The sequence below is a fragment of the Drosophila guanche genome, unplaced genomic scaffold (assembly GCF_900245975.1).
Source record: "Drosophila guanche unplaced genomic scaffold, DGUA_6, whole genome shotgun sequence".
In the NCBI taxonomy this organism is placed as follows: Eukaryota; Metazoa; Arthropoda; class Insecta; order Diptera; family Drosophilidae; genus Drosophila; species Drosophila guanche.
Window position 1 is genome coordinate 9,615,694 of NW_022995744.1, and position 19,850 is coordinate 9,635,543.

A 19,850-nucleotide genomic window follows, 5' to 3' on the forward strand; every position below is an offset into this window, starting at 1 on the left:
TGGTTGCAATGCTGAAAATAAAAGTGAGCGCCGTCTACCATGTGTGCTTGTGTGTGTTTGTGTGTATCTGACAGATATTCAATCTTCATCTGCAGCATCAAAACCGTTCGTCAAACGTGTTTTATTGTACGCGAAACTGCGCTATTTTCTGCGTCGCATCTCGCATCTCGCGGCTCGTTTTCTCTGTACCAGCAAGTGGCTTCGCTTTGGTTTGGTTCACTTCTGATCTATCTGGCAGCCAGCCCCCCTCTGCCTGACTGTACTTTTGCTGCCCGAGTCTGGGCCTGGTCACGACATCTGAGCAAGCGGCTGCCATGCCCGACGACAACAACGACAGCTCAAGGTCGCATTCCTTGCGCCTGACGCAGTCGCTCAGCAATTTGTTTTACTTTGATATTTTTTCAACAAGCTCCGCATGTCCGCATCTCAGTTCTGCCCAAGTGTGTGTGTGTGTATCTTTCTGTAGCTTCTTCCACATGGATTGCTGGAATGAATGATTGCTGTGGGGGCGGACAAATGAGCTTTGGGTTTTTAGCTACCGAAACACGATTGGGATTGGAGGAGTTCGAAATATATCACCCGCCCCGAGCAAGTGCCATTGAGTCAATCAACTTGAAGATTTTGGAAATACTTCACTTCAAAATGGGGAAGCGGATGCAAAGAACTAATGGCAGAATTCTAAAGCAAAATTCACGGCATAGAACATTGGAAATTGTATTTAATGAGTTTTTCTCTTGCTGCTAAAATTCCTTAGAAATAATTTTCATGTTTCATGTTCCTTTCTTATGTTTATTTCTTACGATTATCCCAAGAATTGTTTAGTGTTTTTTCTTTTCCATTTCTTGTGGCACTCCCACTCGCTGTAAATGGAATCCGCAGTTCCTGTTCATAGATGCTCGTTCCCGACCTCAGACATGGCCATTAACGCTCCCAGAGAAACGTTCGTGCGGCGGCAGTCGGTTCTTTCAGATGCCATCTACAACTAATTTATGATGGGTAGAGCCGCTGCGACTGCTGATGCTGCTATAAACAGGAGATGCCGATGCCCATGTCTCGCTGGATGAAGTCACGACCAAGTCCGCCTGGGAGAGAGAGAGCGGCAGCGGGGGAGTGTGTCTAGGTGTGTCCGAAGCTCAAGGGGAGCTCAGTGGGTTAATGGAACACAGCACTCTGTGCAGACAGCTCACCCCGCTCCTTCCCCCATAATGCCAAAAGTGTGCAAAGGCAAGGAGAATCAATTGAACGAACTGCGCGGCCAGGCCATGGCTCACATGGCCCTCGGTTCAGGGCGCAAATATGAGCATGTGTGCTCTCTGGCCCTGTCTGCTCTCTGGCAGTCCGTCCGTCAGCATCTCTTGTGCGTTTCAGCTTTTGGTACAGTTCGTCAGCCCAGAGTGGCAGAGTGAGGGAGGGTGGGAGAGGTTCAGAGAGAGAGAGAAATAACTTTAAACTTTTACTTTCACTGCCAATTTGAGTGAACGAGCAGAGCGGCAGTCCCTCAATTTGCATGGTAAACCCCTTACGGTTGGTGGATGTTGGAATGGGGCAACGGGTATCCCAACAATGTTTATTGTGTTGTGTTTTTGTTGTTGTTTCTGCTGTGTCTTAGACTCATTTGAAAATCTGTATCTGGCGGCAATTTAAGCGCGAAGATACACGACTACAAGTACTACAAGTTGTACGAGCATCTCCGCTCTTCTCGCTCCATTGTCTCTACGGTCTTTAGTTTAATTTCATTTTCACAACAACAGCCACGCACACTTGTACACACATGTGCTGCAATTTGATCGTCACGTTGAGATTGCAGCCGCCACAGCCAGGCAGCAGGCAGCAGGCAGCCAATGTTAATGATGAGCATTTGATAATAGTACCAGCTCTGGGCTCTTCCACCCAACTGTAGCTCCTCCATCTTCAGCTTTAACTGTTGTTGGACATGCTGCTCGCAAGAGCTGTTTACCCGATTATTTGCATGTATCTCGAGTGGCAGGAAAACGATCATCGTTGACTGCTTCGGCGAAAGTTTTTTGCCAAAAAAAAACAAAGTTGATCGAAACATCGAAGGGAGGATGCACCATGGATGGATTGGGCCAACAAGAGGATGGATTGATGGGGCAACAAAAGAGACTGAAAGTGAGAGAGTGAGAGCACATACTGGGAGAGAGAAGGAGCTTTCAGGGCACATCTCTCACCCTTTGTTGGGCCTCACATCTGGCACTTACTTCGGTCCCCAATCTGCCATCTCTGCTCTCTAATCAGCTGCAGATTGTTGACTTTTACCAACTTAATTGTGGCATCGAGAGTGTCGCACACAATTCTATTATTCCACCACATTCAATAATGTCAGCAGCAGCAGCACTTTGCCCCCCAGGCGAGAGATACAGAGGCAGAGCGGTGTGGCGATTACGTAGGCGCACGCGTCTTCCTCCCAAAAAAAAAAGAAAGAAAAGAAATTTCCAACATAAACAGCGCTGAATGGAAATTAAATGAAACGATATGAGAGTAGCCATAGAAAAACGAAATCTTACGAAATCATCGTCAGGTTCGTCGCTCGTCGTCATTGATGTGGATGTGGATGTGGATGTGTCGCATTTCAATATTTAAGCAGATGCAAGATAAACACACTCCACGATAAGCCCCTGCCCCAGCAAGTGAGAGTGGAGAAAGAAAGTTGGGCCGGCCATTTCCATAAGTTTTCTACCTAGTTGTTGCCTTTTGGCTACGTGCCGGCTGACACGCCCCTTGGCCTCGCTTAGAACCAAAAGACTTGGGCAACGAACCTGCCAGCTGCTGCATTCCACATATTTTGTTCCACCGCCTGCCAAGGTTAGCAGCGTCATTGCTGCGGTCAGGTACGAAACCCGATATCATATCGTACTGTGGGCCACAGTACACAGCTACAACTGCAACTGGGCTTACATCTGCATCTGTCTCTGGGTCTACGTGAGTGGACGGCACTTTAATTGCGCCTCTGCTGTGCGCAAAAATCTATGCAAAAACATTGCTTGTCTATTAAGAACAAGGCTAACATCAACCTGGCCTAATCTAGCATTGATTTAACCCCAGCGAACCGCAACGAATGCGAAAACTTTTCATAATTGTTTGAGTGATAAATGCAATGCAAACGCCAAAAGATTTAACGAATTTTGTGTAATATTTGATGGGGAATGCAGTTTGTAGAGCAAGTAAGGGAGAGACACTTTTAGTTGATTAAATGCGACAGAAACTCACTGCCAAATAGGAGTTTATTCTTCGCTGCAAGAACCTCCAAAGAGCAGCTAGATTTATAGCTCAGAGTATGTGCTCAATTCCATGAAAATGAAAGCCCTCAAAAGTACTCTCAGTCATAAAGTAGACTTGAAGAATCCCACTGAGCACATCTGAGATAGATTTGCCTTCTTTCGAAGCTTTGTGCACATTTTTTTTGCGCTGTTTGCATATTTTTTGTTGCTTGAAAAAGTCCAAAATCATATTGAGCTTCCAATCAAAGTTTCGCGTCTGCCCATATGCCACGCATAAACTTGATATTCAAAGTAGACTTTTCAATTTCTACGCGCATGGATATTTCCATAAATAAACCGCATAAATCAGAGCTCCAAACAGCGACTGACAGACGCTTGGCAGCGCGACTCCACGCGGCTCATTAGTAATCAAAAGTTGTGCAGCGGCCGGCCACTTGGAGCCACTGGAGTCACCACAAATTGTTGCACAAGTCCCTGGACCTGGACCTGGACGTGGACTGTAGCGACCAAGTGGTGGACACACACACACAGAACCCCACAGTTGGCCTGTTTACTTTGTCTTAATGGCCATTTGCCTGTGCTGCTGTTCGAGCGGCAATTTAAATATTTAAGCCATTTCGTTGTCCACTCCAAAGGGGAAAATATCTTCACAAATTTCTACGGCTCGCTCAGTGGTGCGGGTTAACATACTTTCCGAGATATAATAATGGCCATAAAAAGCGGCCAAGACTTGTACAAGATTTGAGGATATTTCAGCATCTTTTAATGGGTAGCAAATGCTGAGAGAATATCGAATAGAATTCTCAGTTTGTTTCCTTCAAGTTGCCTTGGTGCCTGAGGATTTCTTCACCTTGATTTTGGTGCCAGCCACCGAGGACTTCTTGCGGCCATTCAGTTTGGTTTTGTTCGTGCTCATGGCCACGGGCTTGGGCTTCACGACCCGAGCCTCCACGCGGATGTACAAGTCGTAGTTGAAGTCGCCACAGGACTTGCCTGGAAGCAGCGAAAAGTAATAAATGTACAAAAATAAAGCTCAGCTGTTTACCGCAACACATTTCCTCGCCGCAGGACTCGCAGGTCATCAGTCTGGTCTCCACAATGCCCGACTTGTTCTTGATCTTCTTCACGCAGCTGTTCAGCGCAAACTCGCGACGATCCCTGGCCTCGGTCTTCAGCTCCAGCTTGCCCATCTCCACCATGCGACTGAAGTACTCCTCCTCCTGCTTGTTCTTGGGCCGCAGCGTCGTGAGCATCTTCCAATCGATGGGCACCGCGCAGAGCTCCATGAGCACCACATCCTTCATTTCGGTGGGCACGGGATCCGCATAGACGTAGAGCGGCTCCCGCTCGCCATTCGATTTGAGCAACTTGCGCATCTCCTTCTTGGGCATCTTGAAGGCATAGTCCTTGTCCCGGATCTTGATCTCCTCGGCGCGCACCTTCACGGGCCGCATCTTGTAGTCGGGCACCTTCTCGAACAGCCGCTTGAACTCCTCATTGGTTTGAATGTTGCTGCGACTCAGGTCCAGCACGGGCACAACCGTCTTTTTCTTGGCCAGCAAATCATCGAGTTTGCTCATTTTGAAACAATCATTTCCTGCGAATTTAACAAGAAAATTCCCAAAGCAAATATCGACCAAACACTTGATTGAGTCTGTTGCCAGGGTAACCCGAAAGCGTTTTGTCCATTTTTTGATACATTTTCTCTCTCTCTCTTTCAGATCCACAAATAACCGAACCACGTGTAACACGGTGCAAATTGATGATAACAGCCCGTGCAAACATTGTACAAGGCAACAAAAATTCAAAGACCTCGCGGCACGCAGCTCCAACGAGAAGCTCAACAGTTGGCCAGAAGCAAAAGCCACAGAAACACTTTGTTGGCGCTTTGCTGGCTCATTTCATTTACCTGATTTGTGGCGGCATTACGTGTTTTCGATTTGGGCTCTGGTTCGGTCTTGTCTGGTCTCTGGCCGCCAAAAAGAAAGTCACGACACGACAGTTCCCCCGGCTGTCTGAGCCAGCCAGAAACGAGATTTCCAAGATTCTCTGCAACGAAAGTCAAAGTTACTCCAAGTTTACTCCAAATTCGGGTTTGCGTTTGAGTTTTGGGTTGGAGTTGGAGTTGGAGTTGGCCCCCCCGGTTCAACGTCTTTTCAGCGCTGTGTGCCACATTTTGGAAAGTGAAAATCGAGTGCAACGCGTGTCCAAAATCTGAAGCTGATTCCACAGCGGACGCTGCAGTTGAAAGTGAATTCGAGTTGCAAGTGATTTTCGGGTGCCTTTTGTTTTGCTGCTCCGGTTTGATTCATCAGCAGCCCAGTTATTTAGCTACTTGGAGCCACCAACCACTTCACGTCGCATTCATTGATCGATAGCAACCGGCAAACCGGAGAACCAGCAACCACAATGGAGGCCGAAGAAGTTACAAAACTTGTCGATGGCGTTTATCGGGTGAGTGCAGGAAATTAGATGGGTGCTAAGCTACTCTGTAATAGAAAGATGGATCAATTTCATATTAGAGATATTTCCATTACTCAAACTTCCTCCAAAGATCAGGCAGCAGCTGGAAGTAAATGCAGGGCTTCACTTTTTTTTCCAAGGGTGCAAAAAGCAGGCCTCGATCATACTGTCCCCCCATCCACACTAAACCAGACATAGACAGACTGTAGGAACATATTTTCGGATATGCCAGAGGAGAATGCAGCTGCTGAGATGTTGCAGCAGCAGCAAATCCCATGTGGCATGAGCAAGGACAGGACGGTGAAGTCCAAGCGCAGGCTGCCGCCGGGCACACGTCCACCGACGCCCAGCGAGAAGCGTGCCGAGTCCGGCAAGGCTACGTTCTTCCATGTGCAGGGTCAGTCGTGGGAGTCGAAGGGCTTTGCCGAGCTCACTGCCATTGAGCTGGAGCGAATGCGGTCGGGGCGTCCGAAGAGCGCCGACGAGAAGCGGGCCGAGCAGGCCATGAAGCAGGAAGAACAGCGCCAACAGACGGAAGAGACCGAACGGATGCGCAACTATTTCCGTGGCATTGACGAGCGGCGGCGGGAGAAGGAGCTCCAGCGCCAGCAGGATATGGAGGCGGCCGACGTCGACGAGGAGCAGCGAGCGGAGGCGAACCGCCTCAAGGTGTTGCAGCATTCGCTGAATGTCAGATACGAAATGGATGAGCGCGTGCGGCAGGCCACCAAGGACATTTCGGAGGCCAAGTGCAGCGCCATTTGGACCGCACAGATGCATGAGCGTCGATTGCTTGACCGCGCCCAGGCAGAATGGGACGCCCTTCAGGCGCGCAAGAATCTCGAGTACAACAACAGTAAGTGGGGCACCGAGAGGCAGAAGGATGCGAACGATGAGATCAAGCGCCGCCAGTTTGGTGCGGATGTCCGTCAGCAGATCCTCAATCGCGAAAAGATGCGGTACGTCGCCCAGGAGCGGCAGCAGCAGGAGGCACACGAGCTGCGAGTCGCTGTCGATGGATTCAAGAAAGCGGAGGCCCACCACGTCCAGGCCGTCTCCCAGGGGAAGCAAAGCTATCGCCAGGAGCTGGACAAGTACTCAAAGATGCGTCGCGAGTTTGTGCGCATGATGTGCCAGCAGGATCAGAGTGACGAGCGGCGCGCCTACGACTATCTGCTGCAGAAGGAGGCCAAACTGCGACAGGAGCAAGCCGAGAGGAAGGCCCAGCAGGCCGAGGTGAAGCGCCAGCGTGACGCTCTGTTTGTCATACAGGAGAAGATGATGAATGCCAAAGACAACCAGGACGAGCTGCGCTTCATAGCCGAGCACGAGCGCCTGGAGCGCAAGTATCGCGAAGCTGAGCGCCAGGCCGCCGAAAAGGAGCGCCGCATCGCCGACGAACTCCGCAAGGGACATCTCGAGCAGCTCGATCGCCTCAGCCAGATGAAGGCCTGCTACTACACGCAACGGGAGCGCGACAATAGGGTCATGATGCAGTTGCGCGCCGAGGAGGCGGAGCAGCGTACAGTTGAGGCCGCCGCGGACAAGGTGAAGCGAGAGACTCTCCGCTTGGGTGTCGCCTGCCAGATGGAGGAGCGCGCAAGGGCGCGTCGCCGTGAACTGGCCGCCGAACGTACGGAGTTTGAAAGGGCACGCGCCGCGGAGGTGCAACGCCAGACAGAGATCGATACGGTGATTGCCGTGAAGCTGGATGCTTTGACCAAGCGCGGATGTCTGCCGATGCGAGAACTCAATGCGTTGAAGGGTCGTGTGGCGACTGCGGCACACAAGAACCTGGGGCAGATGATGACTTGAGCTTCTGCTACAGCCACAGTGCCACACTACACTCACACATCCACAATTATAAAGATGAAAAATGGCACTAAACAGTTGTGACGCGTAAGAAGCGTCTCACACGTCCCTTCTTGTTTTATTAATGTTCGAAGGTTAGACTAAAAATTGTCTTATATAATTCCCGCTGGCAGGCAGGCTAAGCGATCTAACGGTTAGCTGTTGCATGAAGGCCATTTCTATTAGACATTTGCCACCAATGCACCGTTATGCTCGTAACGATGTTTACCCTTTTTGGAAAGCCATTTAAGCCGATAAACGTTTTCTTTGTATACTAATTTAATCGCCACACGCGATCACCACGAAGCGAAAGCCACACACAAAAGTTAATCTACAAAAATGGCACACCATCAGGCACATACGATTATGTATATGTTTATGTATGAATATGTATATGTATATGTACATACATATATGTACGCTGCCCTGGTGCTGGAGGTTATGATTTATGGGACTTGGGATGTACTTGTACTCTCATGTGCTGGATTTGTACGACTGGTAACCCTCCCTGAGGTGTTGTTAAATGTGTTTGTTGGCATTTAAAAAGCTATTAAAAATATTGGGCCAAATGTGCAGGCAACATATTGAAATACTTTTGACTCTCGTCATTTCATTTTATGTCTTCAACATTTTTATTCTCCTCAAAAGGCTTCAACTTATGACAGGAATTGTGTATAGTTTCGTATAAATTGTAAACCTTTTCCTGTTTCCTGTTATTGCTGGACTCAAACCTGATCCTAAACTCAAAGTACCCTGCAGAAAAGATCATTTCAAATATGAGCAACAAAACCCGAAAATATCTTAAGTCTCAAAATGGCCAAAAGACATTTTGAAAGTGAATTTCTTGTGGGCCCTGTTGGCCGTTGGTCTGTTGGCTGCTGTGTAAGTTCACATCCAAATTTGGTCACGACACAAGGCGGCTGTGTTGTTTTTTGGCACACATTTCTGGCCATATGATACGTATCGGATCGCAGCTTAAAAACATTCGGAACCAATTCAACACGTTGCGAGCAAACAAGTTCAATTGGGGATTTGATTTGTTTGTTTGCGTGCGACCCACCAGGCCACCAGTTCAGCCCACTTGACGCCAGAGAGGGGAAGAAAATCAAGATACAGGCAGAGAAAACGAGAGGGGACTGCGCCTTGGGAGTTTGGCAAGTTTTTGGGCTGCTTTTTCTGCTGTGTGTTGCATCTGCCTGGGGCCACATTGTGGCAAAGGCATTGCACATTTTTTTCGCGCATCCATTTCATTATGTAACTTTGCAGTTTTTTCTTTGGAAAACTTGCTGCTGCTTTGCGGTCTTTGCTGTTTTGCCAGGCAGCTGGAAAATTGCGGAAATTTTGTTTTCGGGTTGCTTCCCTGCACGTCGCACGTTGCACGTCGCACGTTGCACGTTGCACATGGCTGCATTTACTCGACTGTTTGCCATTTGCATTTTCCCCGCTGCGCGCTGTTGATATTTGTTGTTAACGCTGTTATTGTTTATTTGTGTGACAGTCGCAGGCGAAGAAAATCGAATAAATATGTGGACTGTGGAGCCATTTAATTAGTGGGTTGCGCCACCCGACAAACGAAAGACTCAGGAAACGAACTTGCACCGCGACGCAAATCTGAATTACCGCGAGAGAGCATCAATCAACATTCAACTGAAGTGAAGTGACTTCCTCCCAGCATCCACATGATTATGACTTAATTCCAAGTGATTTATTCACAATTGTCTGCCGTCGGTCGGTCCATCCGTCCATCCGTCCATCGATCTATTATGACATTGTATTGCGTTGGGTTTTCATTTATAATATTATTATTTACTTAAGAGATTGTCGGGCATGGCATGTGTCTGAATTCACTTCTGGGTTCGGCCACTCGCAGTTTCTAAACGGGTTTTAATTAATGCGATAGCTGGTTCGGAGTTTTGATTTTCTATTCCATTCTAAGCTCATGTGCGGTCCGTTTTCTGGCCCTTCTAAAAAATTCATATACTCAACGGTTACTCCGCGATCTGCGGGTCTGCAAATGAGTCTGAGAAATGCGCAGATTTGTATACCAAAATTAATGGAATTTATATTTGATCTTTGTTTGAGTTGATTCTCTACACAGCAGAACGAGAGAATCCTTGGCCATAATGATTATAAATTGTAAATAAAAAAGATTTTATATAAACACTTTTTCATAATTTTACTGGCAAGATTTATTGTGGCTATTTCCCCACAAAGGTACGAGTATCTTTTACTGCTGCATGCCATTCCGCATTCATTGCCGTTTGTCAAGCCTCAGATGGACATTCATTTTCCTGAGTGAATATTGTTTTTTGAGTGGTGGCAAACCGCAGGCAAGTTGTGCCGACAAGCCAATGTTCAGAAACGCATTTCATTCAAACAGCTGCCATGCCATGCGGTGGCGATGAATGACTTCAAATTGTTTGTCATTCGCTTAGATTTATGGCACATTCTCCGGCACATAAACCGAAGCTGAAGCCAGGAGCAAGCTGCCGCCAGTGATCAGATCGGAGTGACGTTCAGGTGACCACACAAAAGGCCAAGCCAACCTGCGTCTCTGGAGGCGCTGAAGGAGGCGAAGCCCCGCAAGAGCAGGCACCCAGCACTCTGTGGGATGGAATGGGATGGGACGGAGGTGTCCGTAGTCTAGAGAGAGAGAGAGAGAGAGAGAGAGAGAGAAGCGGACAAGCAATGAAAATAAATTAAAATTGCAGCCACTGACGACGACGACAGCGACAGTGCCTAATGCCAGGGTATTTGGGTCTGGTCTGGGGACTGAGGACTGAGCACTGAGCATTGGAGCTGGGAGCAGGCACTGAGAGTGCGGACAGCCGGACAGTACCCATGATTGCCATGTCTGAGGCATTTCTAAGGCTGCTGCTGCTGCTGCTGCTGCCGCATTAGAGAGGCCGCCTCGTGGAACGATGTCACATCGCCTGGGTTGGCGCTGTCACCTGGCCAGCCCCTCTCCTGAGGAATGGGAATGTAAATGGCTAAGAGAGCCGGCACCGGCATGGGTATGACCATGGCAAATGGAACTGGGTTAACGTCCGACTCGGCCGAGAGAAGCCCTACCAATTGGACTTTGAATCGTTTTGCTTATACCCTAACCCGAATGCAGGATTTGACTGGTTTGGGTACATGAAAAAATAGAAAATTCACGATAAAAATTAATTTCTTTTGGATTCTAGATTCCATCTTCACTTATAAACATTTCTTCTTCCCAAACACCTCACTTCATTTATTCCCAAGGACAAATGCTCTTCGCCTTTGGCCCTGGCAGTAGTTTAACTTTATTGCAGCTTATCCCGAAGGCCTGGGAAAAAGTCACGCAACCGAGAATTACCTTGCGTTTAGCATTTTTCACGCACTTTGCGTTCATCATCTGTCTCGAGCAGCGAGGAGTTTGGCGCCCAGTGGGGGGCCTTAAGCTGGGAAGAGGCTAACCACAGCCACTCCTCTGCTGTGAGACACTACCACGGTGCCACTCCTCTCTCTCTCTGCCACTAGCTGTGTGGGCGTGACTGGTTGCGGCTTGACGCCTTCGTTGAAGTTTTGTCAACAGTTGGGTTTTGGTTTCGTTTTTGTTGTTGTTGTTAATGTTATTAAAGTTGTTGTTGGCATTTTCTTGCTCGTTGTTATTGCTGTTGGAATACCTGTTGCGTGTTGCTTTTTGCATTTGTTGTTTTCTAATTGGCATAATTGCGGCTTACGGTTGTTGCTCGTCAGCGTACCCTTTTCAAGGGGTACCACGACTTTGATTAAATGTTTGCCAATGTAGCTGGTACTCCATGGGTACTCCATTCCTTTGCTCACTTTGAATCGCCATCCTCCTTTTCTACCTTTTCATTTTGCTGTCTTTACTGTTATTTCGGAACTTATCCGTTTCTTTGCTGGCTTTGAATTTGAGAAGAGAGCACGAGAGAGTAACTTACACAAATGAGTGCCTTTTCGCTCTCTTCCTTCTGCCAAAACAACTACCTAAAACGCATTTATGAGCAAACAGCAACCTTCGTTGCTCTTACTCTCTGACTCTAATTTTTACTGTAACTTTACTCAGATATTGTGTTCCTTAATTCCATTGAACAAATACGATTACTTCTTAAGCCTACTGTAATTGCGTCAAACGAAAGCTGCACTCTCAGCATCAACATAGCTGTAAATACTCTCTACATAGAATAAGTAAAAGAAGAGAGAGTAACCATATTGAGAGAGGGATCAATTGGATAGAGCGAGGAAGAAGACACGCACACGCGTCGTGCATAAACTGTAACTGTAACTGTAAGTGTATTCAAAGTTTCGCTACCTGCTGAAAGTCTTCCTTTGCTGTCGTTGGCGCTGTTGTTTTGTGGCTGCATTCTCGCATGCCTCTGACTGAGGTGGGTGTGTCCGCTTGCTGGCGTCGCTGAATTATGGCCTAACCTGAATGTGGCTCTCCTTCGCTTTATACCGTACCCTTTCTACCCTTCCACTATTACGCCTCGTTGCCTGCCTAAACTTACAAAGAGATAGAGAGAGAGAGGGGGAGAGGGGGAGAGAGGGTGGGTTAGTAGCTCTGTTTTAATTAAAAAAATTACACATGTGGCCTGGCGATTTATGTTAAGCGACGATTAGAAACAAAGCCACCCCACTCTTGGTTTAGATTCAGACTTGGGTTAGTATCAGGCATGGGAAAGACTACCTCAATTAATTTTGGGTTAAGTGCGGCTGTTGTTGCTCGCTGAGCTGCAGATTTTGCGGGCGCGATTGTCGGTTGCGTCAGCAAGTCGCATTTCTAATTGCCCCGCTGAGTGGGGGAGTGGCAGGGATACGGCTATCTGGTTAATAGCCGAATCGAACGGCAAGGAATTTGTTACACAGTTGAAGCTCGAGCAATTACACCAAACAGATAAGATCCGAGAGGAAAAGGTACAATGTGATTCGAAGGGGGGAAGGGAGTTCTCTCTTATGAGGAATAAATCTGTGAAACTCTCAGATATTTCCATACTGAAGAGGTCTTCAAATACGAGCATTCTCCATAAATGAATTTATTCCATTTGGCAGCTTAACGTTTACTCAACAGTACTCTAAAGTATTTGTTTAACCTCAGCCGAGGAGTCACTTAGTGGTTTTCATTGCTATCAAGGGTAAAATCAATGCACAGATCCCACAGTCCGTTGTTTATTTTGATAGCTTCTGGTAGCCCAAACTTTGATTGCAGCAACCGCAAATGAGTGGCGAACAATTAACATTGATGAACACATAAATGCTGATCCCCCACAGAGGGTTAAGGCACGAGTCAGACGTATCTGCAGCTGTAACTATATTTTAAATGTAATTGCAGCTGAGGTCAATCGGCACGAGTGCACTTGAGAAGGGCACGCAACTCCATGCGGAGCCCCTGTATCTGTATCTGTATCTATCTCTTTTGAGTGTCAGATAAAGCCAGCTAGTAGATCATAAAAGCAAACACTCAAACTCGGGCAAGTTGAATCGTTAAACAGCAGCGACCTTGGGCGGGGACGAGTGTGTTTGAGTATTCAACTATCGCAACAACTGACTTTTTTTGAGACTCGCGTTCGAGTCATTCCCACGCCTTGGATGCCACATTTGCGGCCAATAAATTGTTGAGGCAAATAACTCGCTGGGCACAAGCGAATCGAACTGTTCCACAGAGAGAAAGAGAGAGAAAATCTATTGTTTGCACTTTATTTTTTGGACATTTTGTTGCTAATTGTTGACCAGAAGTCATTTGGGTAGTCGGTGAGTGAGTGCTGGTCGTTTGATCAGCTCAAGGCAGCCGGAAATGATTGAACACCAAAGAATTTCACAGCACAAGAACCCAACACACAGAACCATCAATTATGCTCTCCTCTAACGAGTGTTTAAAGATTTGACTCTTTGGAATGCTAAAGCCAAGCGTCTTTGTTCCGGACAGACAATGAAAACACTTTGTGGCCAAAGACAATTTCTGTTTTGTTTTCGTGACTGTTGGCTGTGGGCCTCTGCGTGCTAAGAGCTCGACATTGTCTCTTGTTTGGCCAAGCCCAGGACCAATATTGCTCTTTGTCGTTGGCTGTTTATGGGTGTCAGCACTCGCTCGACTCTACGATGATGTCAGAGGCAAGTCAAGCGGTCCACTCACGTCATTCCCGATGCACCTTTCAACTCTATTCCCTCTCTATCTCGCATTGTATGCAAATCTGTTCTCATCTGTAAAGTTGTTAATTAATTGTCGCTTAGCTTTACGTTCTTTTTCCCATTTTCCGAGTCGCTATCATGTGGTTTAGCACTGATGATCGGAGTGACTCATTGCCCAGTATAGATCCATGATTTCTGTTGCAAAATTCTACGTTCCATGGGTGTTCCCCTGGGCATTGGCATGATTAATTGCTGACAGTGTTTACGCCTTAGAAGCTGTAAGTTTCAATATTGAATTGTGATTTATGTGAAGCGTAGAATATTTTATCCTTGTGTTACAATAATTAATGCAGTTTAATTGAGTCAGTGCTTTGATAATACATCCCCAATCTAATCTACTCTGGCATCCACATCATTAAATCCTCCATGGAAGTTGCTTGACAAAAATCAACTGGAAAACCGGTACAGAATCTGGCCAGGAATCGCGTCTTACATCGACTATGAGATAAGCAAATGAGAGTTGAATACACACCGGGGAATCCAGTTCATAATTGGCACACAAATGGCCAACAAAACATGACTCTGCACTTGAGGAAAGGCATCGAAAAGTGGGAAATACTTTTAAGAAATTGAAATAAAAATAACTAGCACTATCCACTGAGAGGGATATTTTCGATACAAATTTCCCCAGTTGTAAATGCTTTTGGGGAATATACTTTGTTTGTTGGAATTTTAATTGGGCTTGGGTTACTGCAACCATTAGGGCAGAGCATCGCTTTCATTTACACACTCGCCGCCACTCGCGTGGATGATAGATTGCTAAATGTTCAATTAGCATTACGAGTGCGACTTTTGTTTTTATGTTTCTTGGTTTTGTTACACGGAACTAACGATGTCTCTGACCACAACACAACACAGCACAGCAGACAACACTGTCTCTAGTCAACTTACACAACAAACTTTTACTACCCGCGGCACAATGTGGCAGCAAGCGATTACCCAGCGATACATTGGTACAGCCTGGCCCAAGACACATAATGAAATTGAAATGTTGCCACAAATGGGAGGCTGCCTGCTGCTGGCTCATAGATTACATTTAATTATCCGTGCAAGCCAACAGCTAACGACTGCATCGATTCGATATTTCTGCTCTGTTATTTACAGAATATACTCGACAGATTCAATCCGGGTGCCNGGGGCCGGGCGGAGGTCCGGGCAGGGAGAGGCATCCCCAGGGGGTTGGAAGGGAGGTAAACCCCCCCCCCCATAATTGACCAAAAAAACCGGGGGGGGGGGGGGGGGGGTTTCTTTGACTTTGTCTATTGTCTGCAGTATACAGTTAACTAATTTGCAATGCATTCCGTGGCATTTCATGCAACAGGTGCCGCAACCGCCTCGCGTCTATTCAATGAAGCATTGGCCAAGATTGCAATGAACGCCCAGCAGAGCGGAACGGGAGATATTGGTAAGACTCAACACCAAACAACAGTCGAAATAAATTGATTCTGTTCTCTTTTGCCAATTAGGTTCAGCTTTGATGAGCGTTGTGAATGTGAACAAGGATATACAGGAGCAGCAGATGAATATTGTGAGTGGAAAAGAAAATCATTTGGGAAAGAAGTGCACCATTGATGGATGCCTCAAACTATTGCAGCTAAAAGCCTTCTACGTCGATCTATTGGTGCCATTGGAGACTAATCTGGAGAAGGACACCAAGGTGGTGCAGCACGAGCAGAAGAAGTTCATGCAGCAGCACAAGGTGCGCATGGACAGCTACCAGAAGGCCGTCACCACAATGAAGAAGCAGCGCAAGAAGAAGGCCACGCCCGAGAACACCGAAAAGGAGCTGCGGGTGAGTGGTTCGAGCGCTTCCTGGGAGATAATCAACTGAAATCCCCTCTTCCGCAGAGCCTGCAGGTGCTGGAGGATCAAAAGAAGAAGCTGGATGTGTTCTGCGATCAGAGCTATAAGAATGTAAGTTCTACGAATCGTATGCTGCTCCTCCTCTGACTCACGATTGTTCTGTTCACTCCCCACTTCCGTTCAGGCCATGACACAGGAGCGACGTCGCTATGGGTTCGTCTTGGAGCGCCAGTGCTCGATCGCCAAGCACTGGATGGCCTATCACACCACCGGGAAGACGGTAATTGACAATAATTTTGAAAATTGGCAAGAAATTGCCGCTTCTCGTGAGATCATTCCGCCAGCAGCGTACGAGAGCGGCTACAGCAGCAGCAGCAACCACAACAACAATGCGAACATGAGGCGACTGGTGAGTAGTGCCCTGCCCCAGCTTCGATTGGGCGCTAACAGCTTTGTTAACCAATCCCCTCCCGATGCAGGAGCGCATCAAAGACGGAGACGATGGGCAGGTACACAGCCAGCTGAAGAAATCGCGCAGCATCGACGCCCCCTATGGGGATATGCGCACCCTGCACGAGCGTGAGAATATCGGCGGAGTGGGGTCATCGCACTACGCACAGAACTCGCTGCCACGCGCCAAGTCGGACTTTAATCTGGCACTCGTTGGCACTGGCCTGGGATCGGGTAAGTGACTATAGGAGAAGGATGGTCTAGAGACTCTACTCTACTTTCCTTTGTTCCTGCTGCAGGCAACAATCACAAAATCATCGAGGAACAACTGGCGCCGCTGAGCGATGATCAGCGCGGGGATCAGCGTCCCTTGGTCAAGGCTCTGTACGCGTACATGCCCTCCGGGGAGAACCAGTTGTCGTTCGAGGAGGGCGATCGCATTGCATTGGTCGGCGGCAAGGCCAAGGGCTGGCAATTTGGCGAGAATCTGCGCACCCAGCACTTTGGCTGGTTCCCGGTGGCCTACACAAATGCAGTGGACACAGGGACCGGCTCCGAGGTGCTGCCAGCCACAGGACGTCGCTACGAGAATATGCACATGGGCTACGGTGGAGTTGGAGCTGGAGCTGGAGCTGGTTCTGCTGTTGCTCTGCGCAGCTACCATGACCAGAAGCAGCAGCAGCAGCAGCAGTACATTCCGGAGGCGCAGCTGGAGCTAATGGACAGCGATGCCACGTACAGAAGGAGACGCAACCACAGTGCCGAGGAGTCCTCGCCCACGCGCATGTTCGGCGACACGCTCAAGCAGCAAAAGAAATACCGAGCCGGATCTGCTGCGAATCCACGTCCGGGTCCACCGCCCACACTGCCGGCACCAGTGCCCACCGGGCAGCAGAGCCAGTCCTCGAGGATGCTGAACAGTTCGCAGAGTTTCTGCGCCACCAATGGAGTGCCAGCCGCTGTCGAGAGACGCAAGCAGAAGCTGCTGAATGGCGCACAGGTACGAGTGGGGGATGCACGTGATGCCAGCTTCCAGTTAATCTATCTTCCTTCCTCCTTCCTCCTTTCGCACAGAGCTCCATGAGCCATCCGTCGGGCAAGTCGGGCAAGTCGGGCGTCGCAGCAAAGACCTCGCTACACAGCAGCAATGACAGCGGCTTTGCCAATGAGCCGCCACCACAGCCGGAGGTGGACTACTCCGATGAGGAGACAGCCACGCAGCGTGTGCCCATTCGGTAAGTGGAAATATTCCCTCTCGCTCTCAGTCACTAATCCTTAATCCGTGGGCATCCCATAAGCTACTCGTACTTGCCTCAGTTCTAGCGCTAAACTTTGCTCGATTTAATGCTCCGTTTCGTTTGCTTTCTTTTCCACACTTCTTGTTTTGTTTTCCATGTATCGCCACTGTCCTTTGTTGTCATGCTCTTGTGTTAACCTCCCCACGCACACCCGCACGCCCACCCATCCGCACCATCGACCGTACCATTCTCGCCGCAAAAAGCCGTCGAGCCGATACCAACTCGCACACGAACACACACACGGTGCCCAGGGACGGCCTGGTGGCCTCGTGGACGCTGAATCGGAACTTCCGCAACAGCGTGGACAGCCAGATGGACGACAAGAGCATGCATCGGCTGAGCCGGCAGAATGGGATCGGAGCGGGCAAGATGCGCTACGATCTGATTGCCTCGGATGATGAGATACTGCAGGCATCCAGTGCGGGCCTCAAGCGCACCAAGTCCTTCTGGAAGTTTGGAGGTGGACGCAGCGGCGAGGATATTCTGGCTGGAATGTCGCTGTGGCAGCACCGGGATCTGGTGGCAGCACCCAATCTCGAGGAGATGCGGGATCGCGATGAGCTGGAGCGACGCTCGGACGAGGAGCGCAACATCAATGTTGACAGAAATGGAAATGGAAATGGCAATGGAACGCTGACCAAATCGCACAACTCCAGCTCCTCGCAGGAGAAGCGTGGACGCAAGGACAGCCTCACCAGCACGGAGCCATACGGGGAGGAGGATGAGAACATTTATGGCGTGAGTCAGCCTCCCCCTCCGCAACAGCAGCAACAGCAGCAGCAGCAGAGGAGCAGCTACACCCCCAAGTCACGCATGAAGATCATGAAGACCATCGAGATTGACATCGAGGAGCCCACGGAGGGTGAGCGGCTGAGCACCATGCGCCGCGGACAATCCCAGTCGCAGTCCCAGCAGCAGGCACAACCACATCGTAAGTTGGACAAGCAGGGCTCCGGCGGCTCCTCCTCCACGCCACAGCACAAGACGCAGACTCTGAGTCGATCCAAGCCCTCGCAGCAGCAGCAGCAGCAGCAGCAGTTTCCCCTCTCCACCGACGAGGGCGAGAGCGATGAGCATGGAACGCTGAAGCTGAGCGACGTGAACAACTTCTTCGACGACATGCAGCATGACGGAGGTGCCAGCAAGGCTGGACACGGACACGGACATGGACATGGACATGGAATGGTCATGAAAACGGTGAAGCGACAGGACATACTCAAGCAGTACTACACCAGCGAGGACGATGAGTCGGACGCCGAGCTCAAGTCGACCAGCTCTGACCCCTACGACTGCATCGTCATCAACGACCATTTGGTGCGCAAGGATGACAAGCTGCGCCGGCAGCATCATCAGCAGCAGCAGCAGCAGATGGAGTTCCACACCTTCCGCTCCTCTACGTCCACCACAGCGACCAACACGCTGAAGAAGTCCTCCTCCAAGGAACAGGACAGCACCCTGACCCGCAATTCCACAGCAAATGCAAGTGCACCCACGGCCACCATTCTGCCGCGGACACGACTCCTCAAGTCGTCCGCCAACAGCCACAACCAGAGCCACAGCCAGAGCAACAATCACAGCAGTGCCACGCTGGAGAGAAACTCAAAGACGCTGACAGGCAACAAGAGCTACGGGCCGTGGTATGACTTCTGGGATCAGGAGCAGCACGGCATCACCGGTCAAAAGTCGGCAAGTGCCAAGCTAAAGTGAGGATCGGGAACGAGACCAGAGCCAAGCTGGGAGAATGAAGTTTCGCCGTTTTCTTACCGGTTAAGAAAATGCGCAGAGAGAGAGAGCGTGAAAGGAATGCCCCCAGGCAGACTCGTGCAGATTCTTAGATTTATTTGAATGCCACACGCCAGAGACCTTTCCACTGGCAGGGCGCAACTTTTTGTTTGTTTTATTATGTAAATATTTAATCATACCTATTTTAATTGTAAACTGTAACTAAGGAAACACCCTGTTCGCTTTCTGTGCAGCAGCAAAAACCCAAGCCTAGAGTGTTGGGGCTTCATTCTCGGTCACAGCCACAGCCACAGCCACAGCCACATATTCGTACTCGTACCCATTGAATTTTGTTTTCGTTTAGAGTCTAAGCCCAAGCATGCATCATGTTTCACTCTGTTAGTCGGTGCCCCCTCCGCTTTAGGCTAATTCAAAAGTAATGCGAATGTCATTTGCCTTTCTAGCAGGCGCGGTGTGTACCGCAACTTTTCAATAGATTACTGAAAGTCCAGCTAGCCCCAGCCCCCAGCCCCAGCCCCGAACCCCACACGTATTAAGCGCTTGCAAGTCTCCTTCCCGCACCAGCCGTAAGTAGAGACGCGTTTGAAGGGTGCACAGTCTGTACTGGACAAGTGTGCCTTACTCTCTTGCAGTGCCTCACAGTTTGCCACCGTCAAGCTGCGACACACGAAGACCAACGACCGCTCGGCACCCATGATATATCGGAATGTGAACAAGTAGCAACGACAGCGGAAGGTGGAGTTCCTGTTGTGACCAACCAGCCAGTTGCCACCTGAGAACACACCGAGCCACACACAAAAGCGAATCAATCTACAATGAGCATGCC

General features: G+C 49.0%; 3 protein-coding genes across 3 annotated transcripts in view; 2 read left to right on the forward strand and 1 right to left on the reverse strand.

Moving 5' to 3' along the window:
• LOC117579199 overlaps nucleotides 1-19,707 on the forward strand; it is a 28,994-nt gene extending 9,287 nt beyond the window's left edge. The window contains exons 2-13 of the mRNA XM_034264970.1: nucleotides 4,961-5,693; nucleotides 14,835-14,895; nucleotides 15,052-15,135; nucleotides 15,197-15,258; nucleotides 15,325-15,522; nucleotides 15,579-15,644; nucleotides 15,718-15,942; nucleotides 16,013-16,217; nucleotides 16,283-16,983; nucleotides 17,058-17,218; nucleotides 17,485-19,590; nucleotides 19,657-19,707. Coding sequence (XP_034120861.1) covers nucleotides 5,649-5,693; nucleotides 14,835-14,895; nucleotides 15,052-15,135; nucleotides 15,197-15,258; nucleotides 15,325-15,522; nucleotides 15,579-15,644; nucleotides 15,718-15,942; nucleotides 16,013-16,217; nucleotides 16,283-16,983; nucleotides 17,058-17,218; nucleotides 17,485-18,988 — 3,312 coding nt within the window. The 5' untranslated portion in view covers nucleotides 4,961-5,648 and the 3' untranslated portion in view covers nucleotides 18,989-19,590; nucleotides 19,657-19,707. The remainder of the gene's footprint in view (nucleotides 1-4,960; nucleotides 5,694-14,834; nucleotides 14,896-15,051; nucleotides 15,136-15,196; nucleotides 15,259-15,324; nucleotides 15,523-15,578; nucleotides 15,645-15,717; nucleotides 15,943-16,012; nucleotides 16,218-16,282; nucleotides 16,984-17,057; nucleotides 17,219-17,484; nucleotides 19,591-19,656) is intronic.
• Nucleotides 4,057-4,863, reverse strand: LOC117579198. The gene is made up of 2 exons (XM_034264968.1): nucleotides 4,285-4,863; nucleotides 4,057-4,232 (listed from the first exon to the last, which is right to left on the reverse strand). The coding sequence occupies exons 1-2, from the start codon at nucleotides 4,817-4,819 to the stop codon at nucleotides 4,057-4,059; spliced, it is 711 nt and encodes a 236-aa protein (XP_034120859.1). The 5' UTR covers nucleotides 4,820-4,863.
• LOC117579195 (trichohyalin-like) lies at nucleotides 5,867-7,622 on the forward strand. The gene has a single exon (XM_034264964.1). It carries the CDS (start codon nucleotides 5,928-5,930, stop codon nucleotides 7,515-7,517), a length of 1,590 nt encoding a protein of 529 aa, XP_034120855.1. The 5' UTR covers nucleotides 5,867-5,927; the 3' UTR covers nucleotides 7,518-7,622.
• Nucleotides 19,708-19,850: the final 143 nt, after the last annotated feature.